Below are 19149 nucleotides of genomic sequence, written 5' to 3' on the forward strand. Positions count from 1 at the left end.
TAACACCCGTTAACACCAATAATAAAGATCATTTAGACCTAAAACTATGAATGATATAGTTTAATTATTAAAATAAACTGAGAAATTAAAATGCCCAAGCTATTTAAAACCGGATGGATTCTAATTGGCTTTCAAAGCTTTTATCATTATAATTAACAAGACTGTAGAAACAAATTCAACTAATTGCCTTAAACTTCAACAACTAATAGATTTTCAATACTTTTTTTTAATTACAGTAAATGTTTCATAATATTAATATTTTACTTAACTGAAACATTTTGTAAAACACAAATCTTTCAAGCTTTGTTCATTTATACCAAACGAATTACAAGTTAATAGTCACTTTGTTTTCTGATTTTAGTTTTTTGCGCGTTTAAGCATTTAACAAGCATGCAGTCCTTTTAAATGATCATTTTCTCAGATATTCCAATAAAAGCTGTCCAGAAAATACTCATCAGCACGGAACACTATGATATTGTGCGCTATGAAAACGCAGGTGATGTTTCATCCAGATGAAAAGTCTCTTTGGTGTGAGACATTCGTTTCTGTGGGTCACATCTGCTGATGTGAGTCAAACGCACACTCACACATAAACAAACACATATGTGTTACCTGTTTGTTGTTCCAGGCTCAAAACAGTAGCCGCACACGAGCAGCTCTGTCTGGGCACTGATCCCTCCACTCAGGGGACTAAACATTCAGAGACTGGATTCTGTAAAAACAAGGGGCAAGAACGTCCTTCCATGAGATAAAAGCCGAGTGTAGCGTAGATTTGTGAATAGCTGAATCTCTTTAATTCACAAAAGCATTGTATTGACTTAAACGGATGAATTTTAAATCACTCTTTATCTTTACAGTAACGCTGACGTGTGATTTATGGTATGGCTCTGAAAACATCTGCTGAAGACATTAATCAGCAATCTGCGACATCCATCTCAATTCAGGCAGCAAAACTGAAAGAAACTCAATCGAGCCAGACCAGCCAGAACCAAGGACAATATAAATCCTCACATGTCAGGAAGAAGAATGAGCTAGATCACATCCGCATGTGCAAAGAAATAGCCTCTCTGATAGCAATGTCTTTTCTGGGAGAAGCAGAAAAAGCCAGAAAAGGCTCCAGATTTTAGCCACTGTCGCCTCTCACTGCTTGGATGGCTTAATAGTGGAGTTTATTTATTAAAATGTGTGAGACAGCCTTATTATTAGAAATCAGTAAGTCATAACTTGACTGCTTTGGACGGATCTGGACAGCATTGCGCATTTGAAAGGTAGCAGGTAAGAAACTACTTCGAAATCGACGAACGGTATTTCATCAGAATTTGGACGGGATGGGATGCGCACATTACGCGTCTGATGACGTCGGAGCGCGCCCGTGACTCACGCGTACACCTATAGTAATTTGCTCTCTGCCAATCGTGAAAGGAGAAGTAAGTTGCGCTTAGAATTTTAACCACTGGAGGACAAATCAAGGAGTGGGTTGGTTAGAAGTATCGTCGCGGACAACGCCCACGGATGTGTCAGCTTGACCCTAAAGTTACTATTTCGGGCTGATAGAGAATACACAATAGCGCGCGGTGGGCTTTGCGTCAGGCGGCGCGCTCACTCACTCTGCGCATTTCTGGACAGGTTCAGTCGTGAGCGAGGAAACGGCACATCAAGTGTCTCAGCGAGGAATCAAACCGATTCTTCGGGTTATCATCGCTCCCCGTGACACACTCGAGCGCATTCGCGTCAGATTCTCATCCGATTAGGTGAGTGATCCTGGATTCGCTTCTTTTAGGACCCGTCGTGATAGAGATTTTTCGTCGATGATTGCGTTTGTGCCAACTTATTTGGTATTCCTGTCATGTAGGAAGCGTTTAATCGCGCCGCGCGCGGTTCGTGTCGATAATTCAGCAGCAGTTACCGGTCGGTTGTTTGTTATTTTACGAGGTTTCTCGTGTCGTCGGAGGCGCTTCGGTTTTAGGTCGACCTGACACAAATATTTGACCTTGAGGGATGCTGCGCGGCGCGCGGTCTCCTTTACATACATGACGGCGCTACGTGTTCGGGGTCCACGTGTTTGTGTTTTTAAACTATAGTAAGCGTATTGCTCGTGTCGATTAGTGTTGAAAGATCCGCGAACGAGGGAGGGCGTAAGTGAACGCTATCATTGTCCGTGACTGCAGTCAGGCGCATCCTCAGGTGATGCTTGAGCTGTCGAGGAGTTATTCCCAAATGAAAACTTGACGTAGAGGCACGTAATTCATTTAATTACATTACATTTTCATTTGTGTCTAAAGTAAAATAATTACATTCGAAAAGTAAAAAAAAGGTCAACTTGAAAGTACGGAAGTTTGCATTAAGACTAACTGTGAATGGTACTTGACGCAGTTTGTCGCGCTATTTGTGGTCGAGGTTTGTTTCACCCAAAGAAACTGACTTTTTGTCTGAGCAATCTTCTTAAAAATGTGTTCGACAAAACACAGCGTTTCAACTGTGGTACAGTTAACAAACTTTAATAAATATACGGCTGATTAATAATGACAGGTGTTATGTTTTGTTGTTGTAGGCCCATGTCTAATACTGATCGACCTACTGCTTACATCGAGGTTTAGCTTACGTCCGTTCCGACAGCTTTTTAAACAGTAGCTAAATATTGTTGGGCTGTTTCTTAAGATTACAGACTTTCAGTCTCCATTTGTCGTTTTGTATAAATGAATCATTGCAATTGTAACATCGATAATACTTGTAGCCATAATCCTATAGGCTACTGTTCAACAGTATGGAATTCTAACTGATGGATAGAAAACTTTGGCTTCCACATGGCCTATGAGCTTCCCATGAAATGAGTGCTGTAGTGCAAAAGCCAAAAACCCAAATGTAGTCATAAGATACATTTTAATAAATCATTATAATAGTATATTTCAACTTGAGTTATAAACTTAAACAGCCAACAGAACGCGTAGGATAAACTCATCTCTGGGATCCCAGATTTAATCTTCTCATCTTTCAATCTTTTCAGCTTTGGTCATTATGGAAATATTTGAAAACATGGTTAAAATGTAAGTCTGTACATACATTTAAAATTAATGCATATGTTTTTTAATTTTTTTTATTTGGATGGTATAATAAATACAAGAACTAGAATCATAAGGTTTTAAATAGTTTTAGATGGAATACACCAAAGGACATGATCATTTCCCAAGAAGCTACAGGCCAGTTAGTTTTTTTCCCTTAATGTTCTGTTTTGGCATTATAGGAGCCAAAACCTTTTTTATAGTATTATAGTAGTAAGGTATTATTACAATATTGCAGTGCAATTATCGTAGTACTACTCTTCTAGAAGAGACTGACATTGCAGTCTTACACATGACTGTCCTCAAAATTCCCATGATTCATTTGCTGCAGTCACAACATGCACTTGCCACCATCCCTGCATCGTATCGGTGTGTATCCTTTATTATTATTACAGAGAGACTGCTTGCTGAATATGATCTTGATTCTTGTGACCCATTATGTGTATTTCAAGGATTCGACTAAATTTGGTTCATGTATCCTCTCAAGCACTGGATAGATGAGCTGTCACTTACTGTTCTGATACAGAGAGCATTTGGGTTCACAGGAAGCAGAGATGTGAGAATTTCATCAAGCTCTATTGCCTAGCAACCCGGTCAGATAAAATATGTGTGCATTTCACATAATAACGTGCAGTTGAATGAACAGGATATTTAGTTTTACAGGCCAAAATTACTAATAGAAGCCACGCTGGTGGTAGGCACCCCCTTTTACATTCTCGGACTAAATAGTACAAAGTAGATCACCATCGGGGTAGGTTTAGGTTTGTATGTGTTTGTTGCATTCCTCAGCATCAGCTGACCAAGCACATTAACTGCATTATGAGTTATCAGCACCAGTGTGTTTAATGCACAGCAAAATGAGAGCAGCATTCTTCAGGTCTTGTTTGCTTCCTACTGAAATATAATCCCTTCCATAATAATGACGTAGTGACTGGCCTGCTGCCCGGACAGGCTGTTTTGGACCTGAACACTGTGCAAAATTTCACAGTGGGTGCAAAAGTTCAAACTCGGCGTGTGATGGTCCTTTGATGGTCTGTTACTGAGCATGTCGCAAAAAACAATGCACATGCATCAAAGTGTAGTCATGTCTGCTCTTAAGACTAGACGAATTTCTCTCCTCATATGGCTCCCAGGGGGAGGATTTTAGCCTTTTTTTTGTTAGTAGGTTGTCATGGGCGGTGGGTGGGCATAGCAACATTTTGTGTCCTTTTGTATTTTAGATAAGCGTAGATTTTTTTTTACCGGCGCCTCAGGCTGCTTCTTATTACCAAAGATAAACAAAAGTGGGAAGAGCAAAGATGGTGGCTCTGTTGCCACATTCCCCAGTTATTCAGGAGATGATCTCCCATATTTATCACAAAAAGTGGGCCCTATGGTCTAGATTAATTTTTTTTGTCTGAAAATTGTCAGGTTGTGTTTTGCACAGATTTCTGCCATTTCTTTAATACGAAAGGAACATTCCAGTGGGCTGCTGATAATCATCCATTAAGTTTAGTGCAGTGTTGTATTGTCAAAGCTGTATTTTTTTAAGTTAATGCATTTAGTTACTTTTTAAAGAGCAATGTGTGAATAACAAGGGCTTACTGTGTAAGCGTTGAGTCTAGAAGTTCATTTGGATGACACATGTAGCAGAATATATGTGCATACTGTATATGAAGATAAGTGAGAGGTTGATTTCAGCGATGCTGCCCACACACATTGTGCGTTACAAAAATGCAATCCTTGAATTCAATCCTATTTTACTTGTATATGTATCAAACACTGTTGTTTGCCTGTCTTTAACTAACATTTGTATAAAATATTTCATTAATAAAAATATTTTATGCAAGTTTGAGCTTTGAGGATAACTCAGCCAGTTTATTTATTTGTGTATATTTAGAAAAATGTGTAAATGTGTATATGTATACAAAAATGACAGTCAAGACATTTAGATTTATAAAAGGATTATGTTCAACAAAATATGCAGCACTACTGTTTTCAACAAAACAACATGATAATAATAATATTAAAAATAATAAATGTTTCTTGAATCAAATCAGCATATTTGAACGATTTGAACACTTGAAATTTTAAGTTTGCCATAGTAATAAATATAACAAATACACTTTAAATATTCATATATTTTACCTTAGTAATTTATTTTAAAATTTGCTAAATTATAATATCATATCATGGGTAATACCAGTAGGCCTATGTTGTTATTAAACTAAACTAAACTATTATGCGGAGGGTCAGAAAAATCTTTCCATCTGTCCTGCCAATCCTTGCCTTGGCTTCCATTACAACAGATTGCTTAGCTTTTCATGTAATTAATGCTGTAGTCAAGAAACCAAAAGCAATATTAAGTTTGAATAAATCTGAATAATATTTGAGTTATAAAATTTTAACAGCTAAGACAGGACTGACCCGGAATAAAAAAATTGTCGTGTTTTTGGAGGATGATTCGGTCTGTATAATGGCTCCTGGTCATATTTTTATCTCTTGTGGCCTGATTTCTCATGTTTTCATTGTTATGTTCTTTTCACAGGAGCACAAACCTTTATTGTCCACACCTGTATCAAGCCAAAGGGGCAGTTTTTGTGACCTCCATTCTGCCCTGCTCTCCTTTCACACCTTTAATTGTCAGGATCACCACGACACGGCAAAACCATGCCCAAGAGCAGTAAAGTGACTCAGCGCGAGCACAGTAATGAGCATGTCACAGAGTCTGTGGCTGACCTCCTGGCGCTGGAGGCTCCCATGGACTACAAGAGCAGTCAGATGAGCATGAACATGGCAGGGGGGGGCCCTCCTCCCATAGGCAAACCAGACATCTCTCCTGACCTAGAAGACGGACGCCCTGCATGGAACAGTAAGGTGGAGTATATCCTGGCCCAGGTGGGCTTCTCAGTGGGTCTGGGTAACGTGTGGCGTTTCCCTTACCTTTGCCAGAAGAATGGAGGAGGTGAGTACTTATTACTGACTTGCATTTGTAACTGTTTTGAGGTTAAATGGAGAGGTTACCAATATGTTTGTCATTGTTAATTCAACCACCATTTCTTTTCTTTTTTTTGCACAAAAAAGCGATTTCTTCTATTAGTTGAACACTAAATACTAAATCAATTGAATTTCGGTTTAAAGAGTGTAACATTTATTTTTAATGGCATCTCGGGCTGTGTCTGAGGACTGATTGGAGGATTTAGCTTTTTATATGAAGCACAGTGTCATGGAGTATCAAGATGAAGCGGTACTATACCTGACTGTGTGGCATCAACCACAAGTAGATGATTTAATAAGGCTTTGTCTGAAAATTACCATTTAATTTTGATTATCAAAACATTGACATGCAATAGTCACATGAAACTGTTTCTTATGCAAGGACTTTAAAGGACCGGTCCCTTAAAAGCAGCCTGTTTCCATATGAGGTTCCACATGAAGGTTGAAAATGTTTTTCCACATATTTATTTGTTTTTTGTGCAAAATAATTAACATTATAAGTAGACCTTAAGGACCATATTAAAATAATTGTAAAAATCCGTGCCATGACCCCTTTAATAAAATAACAGCCAATGAGCTGCTGATAATTAAGTCTTTAATTTAGTCAGTCATTTCAACAGGAAACTGCACAAGGTTTTACGTTAAAAAAAAAAATCCCCACATAGATCGTATTTAAGTTTGTCACATGGATCCGCTGCACTGACCATCAGAAAGCTGCTTGGTTTGTAAATTGGCTTTACACATTGCTACACTATTGACACTGGACCAAACATTCAGCTGATTCTTACTAATGTGATCATACCTAAAGGTAACCAAAAAACATACGGATGCATTTATTAAAATAGCATACTGCGTCTACTTCTGAGGTTCACTTGGATGACGCATCCAAAATATATGTGCATATATAAAGATAAGTCAGAGGTTGATTTCAGCAGTGCCCACGTGTATTGTGTATTCCACAACTGCATCAAAACACACACCATATGCAAACCCTGAACAGTGAAGTACAATGTGTTCCTGGAACAACATCCCAATCAATAAATCAGATTTGTGGGATAAATTTATAGCTTATAAGTGTTATTCAGCATCATTTTTATCATTTCCTTCACATTTTGGAGATAAATTAGGGGACAATTAGGTTTGGGTAGGGATAAGGGTCAACCTGAAACATGTCTGACTTGGCAAAATCAAGATGAGAGTCTTCTAATTATTGCTAATCTAAAATAATGTTCACCACATTTGACTAGCTAATGTCAATGTTGCAGAATAGTACAAGAAATCATAAATGTTTTCTTGACAAGTGCATTTCAGGTAAATTCTGAGGCAATTTGTCTTTGTGTGACAACCAGAATTTAAGCTGTTCACCATTGTGACCGGATCATTAAATCAGTGCACTAAAACTCAACCAGTCTGATTTATGAAAAAATTAGTCAGGCCAGTCTTGTGAGTGGGACCAACAGAATGAATTAAACAAATCTGACACAAAGAAATAAATGATTCACAAATTAGACATACTACTACTTCGCAATGTCATATAGTTTATAGTGAATTAGTAAACTTAGTAACTTCAATTCTGATCGTTTGTCTTTTAAGAGAATTGTAATTTAGTGCTCTTGAAGCTCTTTAATGGTGTTTTTTTTAGTACTTATTTGCTTTCATTACATAGAAATATTACATATTACAAAATTCTTGCAGACAAAGTCATGCTTGTTTGGAATGGCATGATGTTGAGTAAATTGTATTTTTCATTTGCATTTTTGTGTGATCTATCCCTTTAACATTTGTACTCTTTTTTATTATTATCTTAAGCTCTCTAAAATTTCCACTGAGACAGACTTTTTTTTGGGTCAGCTGAATGCCTTGTGTGCTGTGGTCCCTCTAAATTTATTAAGCTGGCAGTACCAGTGTACGTTATTTAGGCCAGACAAAGTTATATGGGCTGTTTAAAAACAGTAATGTCAAGGCCTTTGTGGTCCTCATTCTTACATTTTCATGTCATCATACATTTCTTGCTGGCATTGCTCCTTGGTTCCATGGAATATTATTCATTGTGTATATTCATTCTTTAATGCAAAATATACTAGTAATATACAGTCTCTTGTCAGAAATGGGGTGTAAAATGATTTTAGTTAACATAAAATGACTTCATGATTTGTCAATGAAAATTCTGCTTTGGCTCACCACTGACTTCCATAGTATTTTTTCCTACTATGGAAGTCAATGGTGACCCAAAACAGTCTGGTTACAAACTTGCTTCAAAATATCTGCCTTTGTTCAGGAGAACAAAGAAATTCATACAGTTTTGGAACTACTCAAGAATGAGTAAATGATGACAGAATTTTCATTTTTGGGTGAACTATTCCTTTAATGAATTAATGAAGCAAAATATGCTATGTTTTGTAAAAATGTTTCTATTTTATCTATTTTGATTAGATTTATGAGTGCATTTATGTTGGGGTAGTTCGTTTCTGAAAAATAAAATAATAATACATAATTAAAATGTTTTGCAGTGCATAACTGATTGTGAATTATCAGGAAAAAAGAGAATAGTATCAAAAATGAACACAGTATCAATTTGCAATGGCAAAAATAGATAGATAGTTTGACACAATGTTATCTGAAAGTGAAACCTGACACCTTAATTAGATCGTCATATATTGCCCTTGCTTGTCTAGCAATTATGAATGTTTCCCAGAAGGCCTTGTTTCCGTTACGCACCCTTGCTCTCTCCATTCTCCCTCCCTCCATCTGTGCGTCCATCCCTTTCTTTTTCCTCCCATCTCCTCTTTTCTACGCAAGACCTGCTGTTTCCTTTTCATTAGTCGTATGCATAAATAAAGGCCAGACAAAAAGCCTCAACAAAGCAACATCAAACACAAAAGAAATGCTGTAATCACACTGATAACAAGCGGTCCGTCGTCGTAAATGAAGGCAGAGGGAGGGCTGCGCTGTGATCATCCCTGGCTTTAATTACACTTAGAGCCTCCCAAGAGGATAGGTTTGTGGTCATCCGCCAGCGCTGTGAGCATCTACAGAAGAGCGGTTATTTTCGGATTGTTCTTTGACTTCAAATAGAGGCTGCTCAGCTCAGACCAAACTCTTCGTCACCATGGAGCTAGCTTGACGTCAGTGCTCGGAAGCGTGACTTGCTCTTTTATTCTGTTGTCTGTCTGTTCAATCATGCCTATTGAGGCTCAGACTGTCATTAGCCTATAGCAGATACCATCTGCTGAATCTGGGTGCAAGAAATTTGGTAAGAAAATCTAGGGAAGACATAAGAAAGTTATGAAAATAATAAAGCTTTGCACTTTGTCATGTTCTGCTTTAAAGTACACTGTTTTTGATTTTATTTGAATCCAAATTGTGTCATATAAGTTTAAAGTGTGATGTGACAGGCCATATTTTTTTTTAGATACATATTTCTATAAAAGGAAAATGTCATATTTATTACCAGTGATTCTTATTTATTCAATTATTCTTTAGCAATTATTCTATACCAATAGTTCACCCAAAAATGATATGATATGTGAAATGATATATATATAATCTAGTTAAGTCTGCCCTATCAACTGCACTACTTTTGTAATATTTTGACCTGAATTAATGTTCTGTTTTCATTGTGGTTTTTACAGTACGTAACATCTTTATAATAAAGAAAAATAATATATTAAGACAAACAGACAATTATGTTCTTAAAGTTGATGAATTAATGCTTATGTTGTTTTGAATTTCTTAAAATTGGTATATTTATGTAAATATGAAATATGAAAATGAAAAAAAATGTTTCCCAGATAGACATGCCAATTATTTAGATTTTCAATACTTAATTTTCAGATATGATTACTGATTTAAATTCCAGCAGATTGTGCTACTGCACCGTTTAATCAGCAAGAAACATACTCGAAGATAATTCATTATTTGCATACGTATGGAAGAATAATGTGTGTTTAGTTTGCAGTAGTTTGATTTCTCTTGGGCTATTGGTTGGTCATTAAAGACACTGTTGTAAGGACATCACTCTGTGTTTACAAGTATTGCTTTCTTTACAGGTGCCTACCTTGTTCCATACTTCATCCTTCTTATCCTTATTGGCATCCCACTCTTCTTCTTGGAGCTGGCGGTTGGCCAGAGGATCCGTCGAGGGAGTATAGGAGTGTGGAATTATGTTTGTCCAAGACTCGGCGGCATTGGAGTGTCCAGCCTGATGGTGAGTAAAGGATGTTCTGGAGAAACTAGTGGACTGAATCACAAGAGGCAACTGAGCAGTCACTCAACTGTATTGTCTCTTCTCGACTGAGACCATGTTTGGTTTATGATTAGGCAAAATGAGGAAATCAGTTGTGTGTGAAAATGCTTTGCGTTTTAATTGCTGATTTTAATGACATTGACTTGTGAGTGTCTGGTGCATGTCAGCTCAGATTGGGTGATTGATACAGGTTGGGACTGTAATTCGTGTGCTAGTATTTTGTAAATGTTCACAATAGAATAACCAATTTCAGTGTTCTGAAGAATTAAACAGAAGCAGTTGTTTTTGATGAGTCACTAGACTAAAAGATCTAATTTACCAGCCTTTCTGTGCTATTACTAGACTCTGTCCTTTGATCGGTTTAATAAGTGCACAGTCACACAACCCATCAGATGGGTTTCGCTCAGAAAATATCACTCTGTCTGAACGTTTAATACATTTATTTTAAGCCCCAGCTGCACCTGGATTTTCTTTTTTCCTTTCTTTGTATAAGCAGCTGCGCTTTGGAGATACTATAGCAAGTCAGCAAATACGAAGGTCTTTTGGGAGGTGATGGTTATATACCATAAGCCAGTGCACTGGGGTGGAAGTCTGGTTATTGTGTAAATGCTGTTTAATCAGCAGCTTGTTAGTAGCAGAATGAGCTGACTACATATTATATATACATATGGTGTTCAAAAGTACGGCTTTTTCATTATTTTATTACAAAGTACATTATCAGAATAATAATGATAATTTAAGTGATTTGATTATATTATTTAATATACTGTTTATATTTTGTCCATGAAATAGAATCATTGAATTTTTCATTTAATAAAATTTTTTTAATTATATACAGTTACTTATATTAATATTTACATGTATATATTCATATAATTATGTTACATATAAATACATTTAATAATATAAACACAACATATTATTCTTAAATATATACTGTACATGAATGTGTATATATTTAATATGCATATATAAATACTCAAAGTACACACATATGTTATGTACAGAAAAAAAAATTATATTGGATGTGATTAATCACGATTAATTGGTGCCCAGCACTACTATCTAGTATCTGGTTTTTGGAGTGTGCTGGATTAATTGACTATAGATTGGGAATCGACCGTAATTGTGTTAACCTTCTACACAAAGGCAATGCAGTAACATGTAAGGAAAGCCACTGTGAAACCATGGGTCTTTAAATAAAACAGCCCCACAGTTAAAATGACTGTGGAGAAACACTCACGGAATATATGTGTCAGTTCTGCTGCAGCCGCTGCTATTAATACCTACGAAGCTACAGCAGAAAGAATGTGCTTCAATTATTCACTAGCCTAACTCAATGTGCTGTGGACCTGTGACGTCGCAAAGAACCATTACTGCCCTGTTACAGAAAAATCCAGGGATACATTTGCTGTTAACAGGCATGCGTTGCTAAACCTTGAACATACACAATATTTCAGCACACAGAACACATTCACTTGTTTTTAAATTCAGTTTATGGACAGTATAAATGCACTAAGGCTGTTGAGGCTATTGCATAATTTTAGGAGTTAAAAGACATCAGATTTTATCTATTAAGTCACCCGATCATATATCAGACTCCAGAAGCCAGACTTTTGACTGTCAGCACAGTCTGGTTCACATCAGTGCTAATACAGCTGCCAGCAAGAACTACTCAGACTGACATGTGCTGTAAAATGACTAACCACAACATAGCATGTAGGGTTGGATGAATCTGAAATAGATGATGAAACAATCGCAAACTAAACTGCCATTTAGGCATGTTGCGGTCATTATTTCTGTTTGTCCCATGTACGTTTTTATTTTAAAGCCATACAAGACAACATTCCCAGAAGATTCCCAGAAGTTGCCAGTCAGTTAAATTGGATTTTGCCACCTTTATTGCTATTTTTAGTGCACAGTATGGCTCAGATGCTGAAGAAGACAAAGTAAAATGATCCTTAGATTAGATGAAACCTTGCCAGGGGACAGATTTGGTTAGTATTACCCCTTAATTGCTTTATGTAGTTGTAAACAATATCCATTGTTTTTTTCTTTTATTCTACAGGTGTGTGGTTTTGTGGGTCTGTACTATAATGTGATTATCGGCTGGAGCATCTTCTACTTTTTTAAGTCGTTTCAGTATCCTCTGCCCTGGAGCGACTGTCCCATCAGAAGGAACGGCAGCCAAGCCAGTGAGTGCTCTGTAATTTCTCACGTAGTGACTAGATAGATTGGAGTTGTGTTGTTTTATGTGAAACATTTCATTTGACGTAACACTTTGACTCGCAAAATAAAATGTTGCATAGCAAGAAGCTTCTTGCTTTCATCACGGTCAAATATGTAGTATGTTCCATTAATTGCATGCAGACATCAAGAAAGAGTTCTGTTTTCAAGCCCAACGACAGATTACTTGAATAAAATTGTCTGTAATTTGTCACTTTTTTTAATTGGTATTATTTACTCACCTTCATGTCTTTGAGTTTATTTATTATGTTAAACATTAAATAAGATATTTTGAATAATGCTTCTAATCAATATTTCCAAAGAAATGTTTCCATTTCAGTCAGTGGTGACCAATAACATTTTGGTTCTTCAGACTTTTTCAAAATATAATTTTTTGTATTCAACGTAAACACATACAGGTTTGGGTCAACATGGGGGTCAGCAAGTGATGGCAAAATTTTCATTTTTGGGTGAACTATTCAACCCGTTACACATAATGCACCTTGTCACAGTTCCTATAGCGCTTTTCATGAGCCTCATACTCAAGGTCATGTTGTGTGTTTTAGTCTTCCCAGCATGCCCGGCGGCAGCGTTCTTGGTCAATAAGCGGAGAATGAACTAGACAGAGGCTGAGACCTGCAGACAGTCTTACTCTCAACCTCACTAAGACTAGATACATGTGGACATGCAGCTTATGTGTGCACAGCACACTACAAATATCCAAATTAATCCCAAAACTTTTATATTCTAGCACAAATTCAAAGTCTATTTGTGGCCTTTATATAGTACAAACTTTAATGAACTGCTGTATAGGTTCAACCTCAAATCTTTTAGGACACAATGTTTCTTGGATACAGTTTTACTTCTACCCTTACTGTGTTGTTAAAAGCAATATTTGGAGATTTCCATAGCACTGGCAGTGTCTACTGCTGAAAATATTGGCAGGTCACCAGCATATGTTGCGTTTTGGATGCTGGTTTTCCCACCAGGTTTGGATTCAGCTTTTGGAAAAATATCAGTATTCTAATTAACGACTATTTTTATTTGAACAACTATACTGGTTGTACCCTTTACAAATCACTTTTACGAGTTGTATTTTTTATGTATATTTAAAAGGGATGAGTGCTGTCCTGTTGTCCTAGACAACATTAAAAAGAAAAATGATTTCTTATTATGTAAGCAAAATCAGAGCTGGAATGAACTGGAATGGATTTAAAATGGGAGTCTAATGAATCCAAATCAAATGCTAAGAAATACATTTAGATTTTCTCCACAAAGTCATCCAGTAGTGGTAAATTAATAGACATGGGCTTAATTTTATCCCTCCGGTTTTCCTTTGTCTGGTCAGTTGTGGAGCCTGAGTGTGAGAAGAGCTCAGCAACCACCTACTTCTGGTACCGCGAGACCCTGAACATCACCAGCACAATTGCAGACAGCGGCGGTCTGAACTGGAGGATGACTCTGTCGCTGCTGGGTGCCTGGATAATTGTCTGCATGGCTGTAATAAAGGGCATTCAGTCTTCTGGGAAGGTGAGGCAGTCTTGCTACTGTGTGAGATAATGAAATGAGAATCAACTTAGTTGAGAAACGCATCAATTTTCGCATAGCTTGAAGGCACAATCTGCAGATGCTGCGTTATCAAGCTCTTCAGAACAATTACACAATCATGATGTGCAATTATGATTATTTTCTCAGAGCGGAACGTTTGTTTTCTCCTTGAATCAAATTCAAGGTGTGATGGTGCGGTTTTACCAAACACAGATTTTACTGAGAAATGCCTGTTTACCAGCACTGCAGCATCTAGACAACAAGGATGCAAGTAGTATTCTAATAAAAAACATTTGAGTTAATCTCATCAAGACAGTAGAGTAGAGCCACGTGTTCAGTTCTTGAGTTTACATGACATTTTTAGCTAATTAATCAGTAATAATTAGACGTTTTTGTTTATTATTGGCAACAAAGATGTAACATCATGGTTAAAATCAACCCCAAAAAGTGGAAAGAATGGATTATTCCCTCAAGATTAACATTTTTGACCAAAAAAGTATTTATAATGGGCTAAACTTAGATCCTGTTTTAATTAATATTAGCAAAATACTAAAAATCAAGAAATGTCAATGTCATTTTAAAAATCCCTAATAAATTTTAACAAAAGCACATTTACAATTGTTTCACCATGTTTCTGCAGGTGATGTACTTCAGCTCTCTTTTTCCATATGTGGTGCTCTTTTGCTTCCTGGTGAGAGGGCTGTTTCTTAAAGGAGCAGTTGACGGCATTGCTCACATGTTCACACCAAAGGTAAGACGAGGGTACACGTGCACTGATTTTAAACACACATGGGATATTTTGTAAATCCGGATTAAGGTTTTTTTTTTGGAGACTAAGGGACACATTTCATGCAATGTAAGCAAAGCTTTAAGATAGAAGAGTCAGCAGTGTAAAACGAAGATTTCTGCAGCTAAAAATTGCGTCCTGTCAGGTTTTTGGACTCCCTCTTGTGGTGTGAGTCGGATACTATTACCTTAATCTTTCTTAAAAATTGTTTGACCTTAATTATAAAAAATATAATGCCTTTAACTATGTTTGTATAATACATTTAATCAAGTACTGTAAATGTTGCTTGTTTTTTTTTATTTATTTATTTTTTTTACATGTATTTAATTTTAGCTGGAGATCATGTTGGAGCCGCAGGTATGGCGTGAAGCTGCCACTCAGGTCTTCTTTGCTCTCGGTCTGGGATTCGGTGGAGTCATCGCTTTTTCCAGCTACAATAAGAGAGACAACAACTGCCATTTTGATGCCGTGCTGGTCTCTGTTATTAACTTTGTGACCTCTATACTGGCCACACTGGTGGTGTTTGCAGTGCTGGGTTTCAAAGCCAACGTCATGAATGAGAAATGTGTGGTGGAGTACGTATGACCTCCTAATATGCCGATTTCTCTCATAATGGGATCATTTTAGTGATTGGATTAAGTTACACTTTCCATTGTAAAATAATATCTGTTCTTAATGCTTTAAATCTAAACGGGGAAGCTGGATTTCGAGGTCATCCAGAAACCTCACGTCTGTGTTGTTCTCTTTTAGGAATGCTGAGAAGATCCTGGGCTACTTGAACTCAAATGTGCTGAGTCAGGATCTCATCCCCCCTCACGTGAACTTCTCCCACCTCACCTCGTCGGACTACGCTGAGATGTACGGTGTAATAAAGATTGTGAAAGAGGACAGTTTTGCGCAGCTGGGGCTGGAGCCGTGTCTGCTGGAGGATGAACTCAATAAGGCAGGTGTTCAGCCCGTGAGCTGTCTGCTTTCATTCACAGGTTTCAGCTAAGCCATTTAGCATGGATCAAACTTACATTTAGATTTAGGATTTATTTATTTATTTGTCAAGTTCAATAAATAAAAATATCAAATCTTTTTTTTTTTTTTTTTTTACTGAATCATAAAACTATGGAACGTATTGTATTGTATTTTCAAGCTATTTAGTTTCGGCAGACTTAATTGTCATTTATTACAGCTTTAGGGTCCTTACCCAGTTTCAGCAAATGTTTGGCAAAAAAACTTGACATTTATTAATCTGTCCAATTTAGGTGGGGATTGTGTGCAGTTATGATTTAAATTAAAAAGCAAAAAGGAATGAAAGCAAAAGTACACTGACCTTTTTGTGTAGCTTTTTAATTTCGAGGTTATTTTCAATTTGTCTTTTTTTTTTTTATAATTTCACATTATTTTTAGTTGTGTTTTCCTTGTTTTATTCGTTTTAGTTCTTTTTTTTTATTCACAATGTTTTGTATTTGTATTTCATGTCATAAAAATGTTTTCTTTTAATTTAATTTTTGTTTTTCCATTTAAACAATAATAACACTTCTCTTTCTCTCTCATCAGGCGGTTCAAGGCACCGGTCTGGCTTTTATTGCCTTTACCGAGGCCATGACCCATTTCCCTGCTTCTCCCTTCTGGTCTGTCATGTTTTTCTTCATGTTGATAAACCTGGGTCTGGGCAGCATGATAGGCACCATGACTGGCATCACCACACCTATTCTGGATACTTTCAAAATTCGAAAAGAGGTCCTCACAGGTGAGAGCTTCTGGTGTCTACTTATTTTTTGGTGATGCTGGGCTCTTTTAGGTGGCACTTAGTAACCTGTGTGATCTTGTATTTCCCGCAGTGGGCTGCTGTATTGTGGCCTTTTTGTGCGGCCTGCTGTTTGTCCAGCGTTCAGGGAATTACTTTGTTACCATGTTTGATGACTATTCTGCTGGTCTGCCCCTCACCATTGTGGTGATTCTGGAGAATGTGTCTGTAGCCTGGATCTATGGCACCAAGAGGTGGGCAAATTCACTTACTATGCTCTAGCATTTTACTTCAAGAGCTTAAAATAGGACTGTATCTCTGCTATCAGATCTCCTCCTTGTCTTTGCTAACACCAAATATGGTCTCCATGCAGTTTAGTTTATTTTTGCCCTGTGTCTGATATTGATCAATGCTGTAATTCTGCCTGCTTTGTGGCGCTCATCAGGTTCATGCAGGATCTGGAAGACATGCTGGGTTTCAGACCGTCCATTATTTACTTTTACCTGTGGAAGTATGTGTCTCCAGTGTGTCTGCTCATACTGATTTCTGCTAGTGTGGTAGAGATGGCCATCAGCCCTCCGGGATACAATGCATGGGTGCAAGACCTGGTTAGTTACACTCTAGTCTGTCTAGTCCTTTTCTGTCTCTCCCGTCCTATTCCTGTTCCCAAATAACACTCTGCTCAGCCATAAAATGCATATGGATGTCCATTGTTTAATATTATTTTTTAAATCTAGCATTAAGCATCATTTTAAAGTTATTTGACTATACTTATATATATATATATATATATATATATATATATATATATATATATATATATATATATATATATATATATATATATATATATGTGTGTGTGTGTATATAATGTAGTAATTCATATTAATACAATTACATCTAGGCAATGTCCGAATTCAGATATACACTACTTTTCAAAGGTTTGATTTGGTTTGATTTTTAGGTTTAAAAAGGTTTAAAAAAACTTTTGTGCTTACAAAGACTATAGTTATTTGAACAAGATAAAGCAAAAGCTGTAATATTTCGAGAGACTATTACAATTTAAAATAGCTAATTTTTATGTTCATATATTTATAGAAATTAATAGAAATCACTCTAATTTGCCAATTTGGTGCTCAAGTAAATGACAAATAAAAAGTTCAAAATAACACTACTTATTGAAATATATATATATATATATATAATTTTTTTTTTTGTGAAATATTTTGTGTATATATATATATATATATATATATATGTGTGTGTGTGTGTTATTACACTTTTGATCAATTAAATATATTTTTAAATGATGTTTAAATACAATATTACTCACTTTGTGACTTCTATTACATTAAAATCAATTCTTTCTCTCCTTCTCTTTATAATCAGGCCACAGAGAGGTTTCAGAGTTATCCTCCTTGGGCACTGGCCATGTGTTTTGCTCTGATCATTGTGGCGATGCTTCCCCTTCCGTTGGTCTTTATTGCCCGTCACTTCAATTGGATCCCAGACGGCTCCAACAAGCTGTCCGTCTCCTACCGCAAGAGCCTGGCAAAGGAGGCTTCCACCCTGGAAGATGAGACGAGGTTCATCCTGGGGAAGAACCCCAGCGAAGCACCTTCTCCCATGCCCAGCCACAGGGCCTATCTGGGCCCCGGCAGCACCTCTCCTGTGGAGCTCATCACCAACTCTACCTCCATCAGTGGCTATGGCAGCGGTTACCAGACCAACCCCGCCCCTCCCAAATCTGAGTCATGATCCTCCAACCCACCGACCAGAGACTGAGACGGAAAGAGAAAGAAGATGCTGAACAGATGAGAAGGTCCTAGTGTTGGTCACACCTTAACCCAAACCATCCGAAGGAGCAGGGCAACAAGAAAACAGACAGAGAGCCACAGAGATCCTTCCTAGACAGGTTCCCCTGAGCCCAATTATTCATACGGACTACAGATGTTGAAAGACAGATCAGAATGTAAGGTGGCTTATTTGGTGAGTTGGTAAGTTATTTTTTGCATACAGATAAGGGTTCAAACATTCAAGCTTCAGGGTTGGTCTCTGTGACTTTTTCAGGGTCATAGGGATGGTGAGAGCCGCGGGTCATAGTTATCGCTCAGGTTAAGGTGTTACCAATGCTGCTGAAATCTAGACATCTTACAAAAATGCGCAAGATACGAGATGCCATGCAAGGAATTTCATTTAAACTCATCTTTAGAGCTAAAGGGACACGACTCAGAGGGGCTCAGAGAAACTACAGCTTTCACTTCTTATAATGAGCCCTCTAGTGGATATTATGTAAGTGTCACTGTTAAATACAGACCACCTGAGAGTAGAGTGAATTGATAGCTTGATTTCTGTTAGCGACTGAAGTTCGTCTTTTTTTTTTTAATAAGTGTTCTCGGTTATAGACTTTGCACATCAACAGTCTGTCCTGTCCACATCTCAGCACAAGAGGGCGACATATGTATTCATACACAAAGCACATATGTATGTAGTCTCAGTGCAGTATCAAATATATACAGTATAAGTGTTGGGTTCAGGCTGATTTTGCAACTGGATTTAATTGTGATTT

The 19149-nt window shown here is 37.1% G+C and overlaps 1 protein-coding gene across 1 annotated transcript in view; it reads left to right on the forward strand.

Annotated features, from left to right (window-relative positions):
• Positions 1–1389: 1389 nt before the first annotated feature.
• The window catches only part of slc6a17 (solute carrier family 6 member 17), an 18826-nt gene continuing 1066 nt past the window's right edge, over positions 1390–19149 (forward strand). The window contains exons 1-12 of the mRNA XM_043246444.1: positions 1390–1751; positions 5587–6003; positions 10085–10242; positions 12350–12476; positions 13856–14037; positions 14696–14806; positions 15176–15417; positions 15593–15785; positions 16391–16583; positions 16675–16834; positions 17026–17188; positions 17970–19149. The exon at positions 17970–19149 is cut by the window's right edge and continues 1066 nt beyond it. Of these exons, the coding sequence (XP_043102379.1) occupies positions 5709–6003; positions 10085–10242; positions 12350–12476; positions 13856–14037; positions 14696–14806; positions 15176–15417; positions 15593–15785; positions 16391–16583; positions 16675–16834; positions 17026–17188; positions 17970–18338 (2193 nt within the window). The 5' untranslated portion in view covers positions 1390–1751; positions 5587–5708 and the 3' untranslated portion in view covers positions 18339–19149. The remainder of the gene's footprint in view (positions 1752–5586; positions 6004–10084; positions 10243–12349; positions 12477–13855; positions 14038–14695; positions 14807–15175; positions 15418–15592; positions 15786–16390; positions 16584–16674; positions 16835–17025; positions 17189–17969) is intronic.

This window comes from Puntigrus tetrazona, chromosome 8 (assembly GCF_018831695.1).
Source record: "Puntigrus tetrazona isolate hp1 chromosome 8, ASM1883169v1, whole genome shotgun sequence".
Lineage (NCBI taxonomy): Eukaryota > Metazoa > Chordata > Actinopteri > Cypriniformes > Cyprinidae > Puntigrus > Puntigrus tetrazona.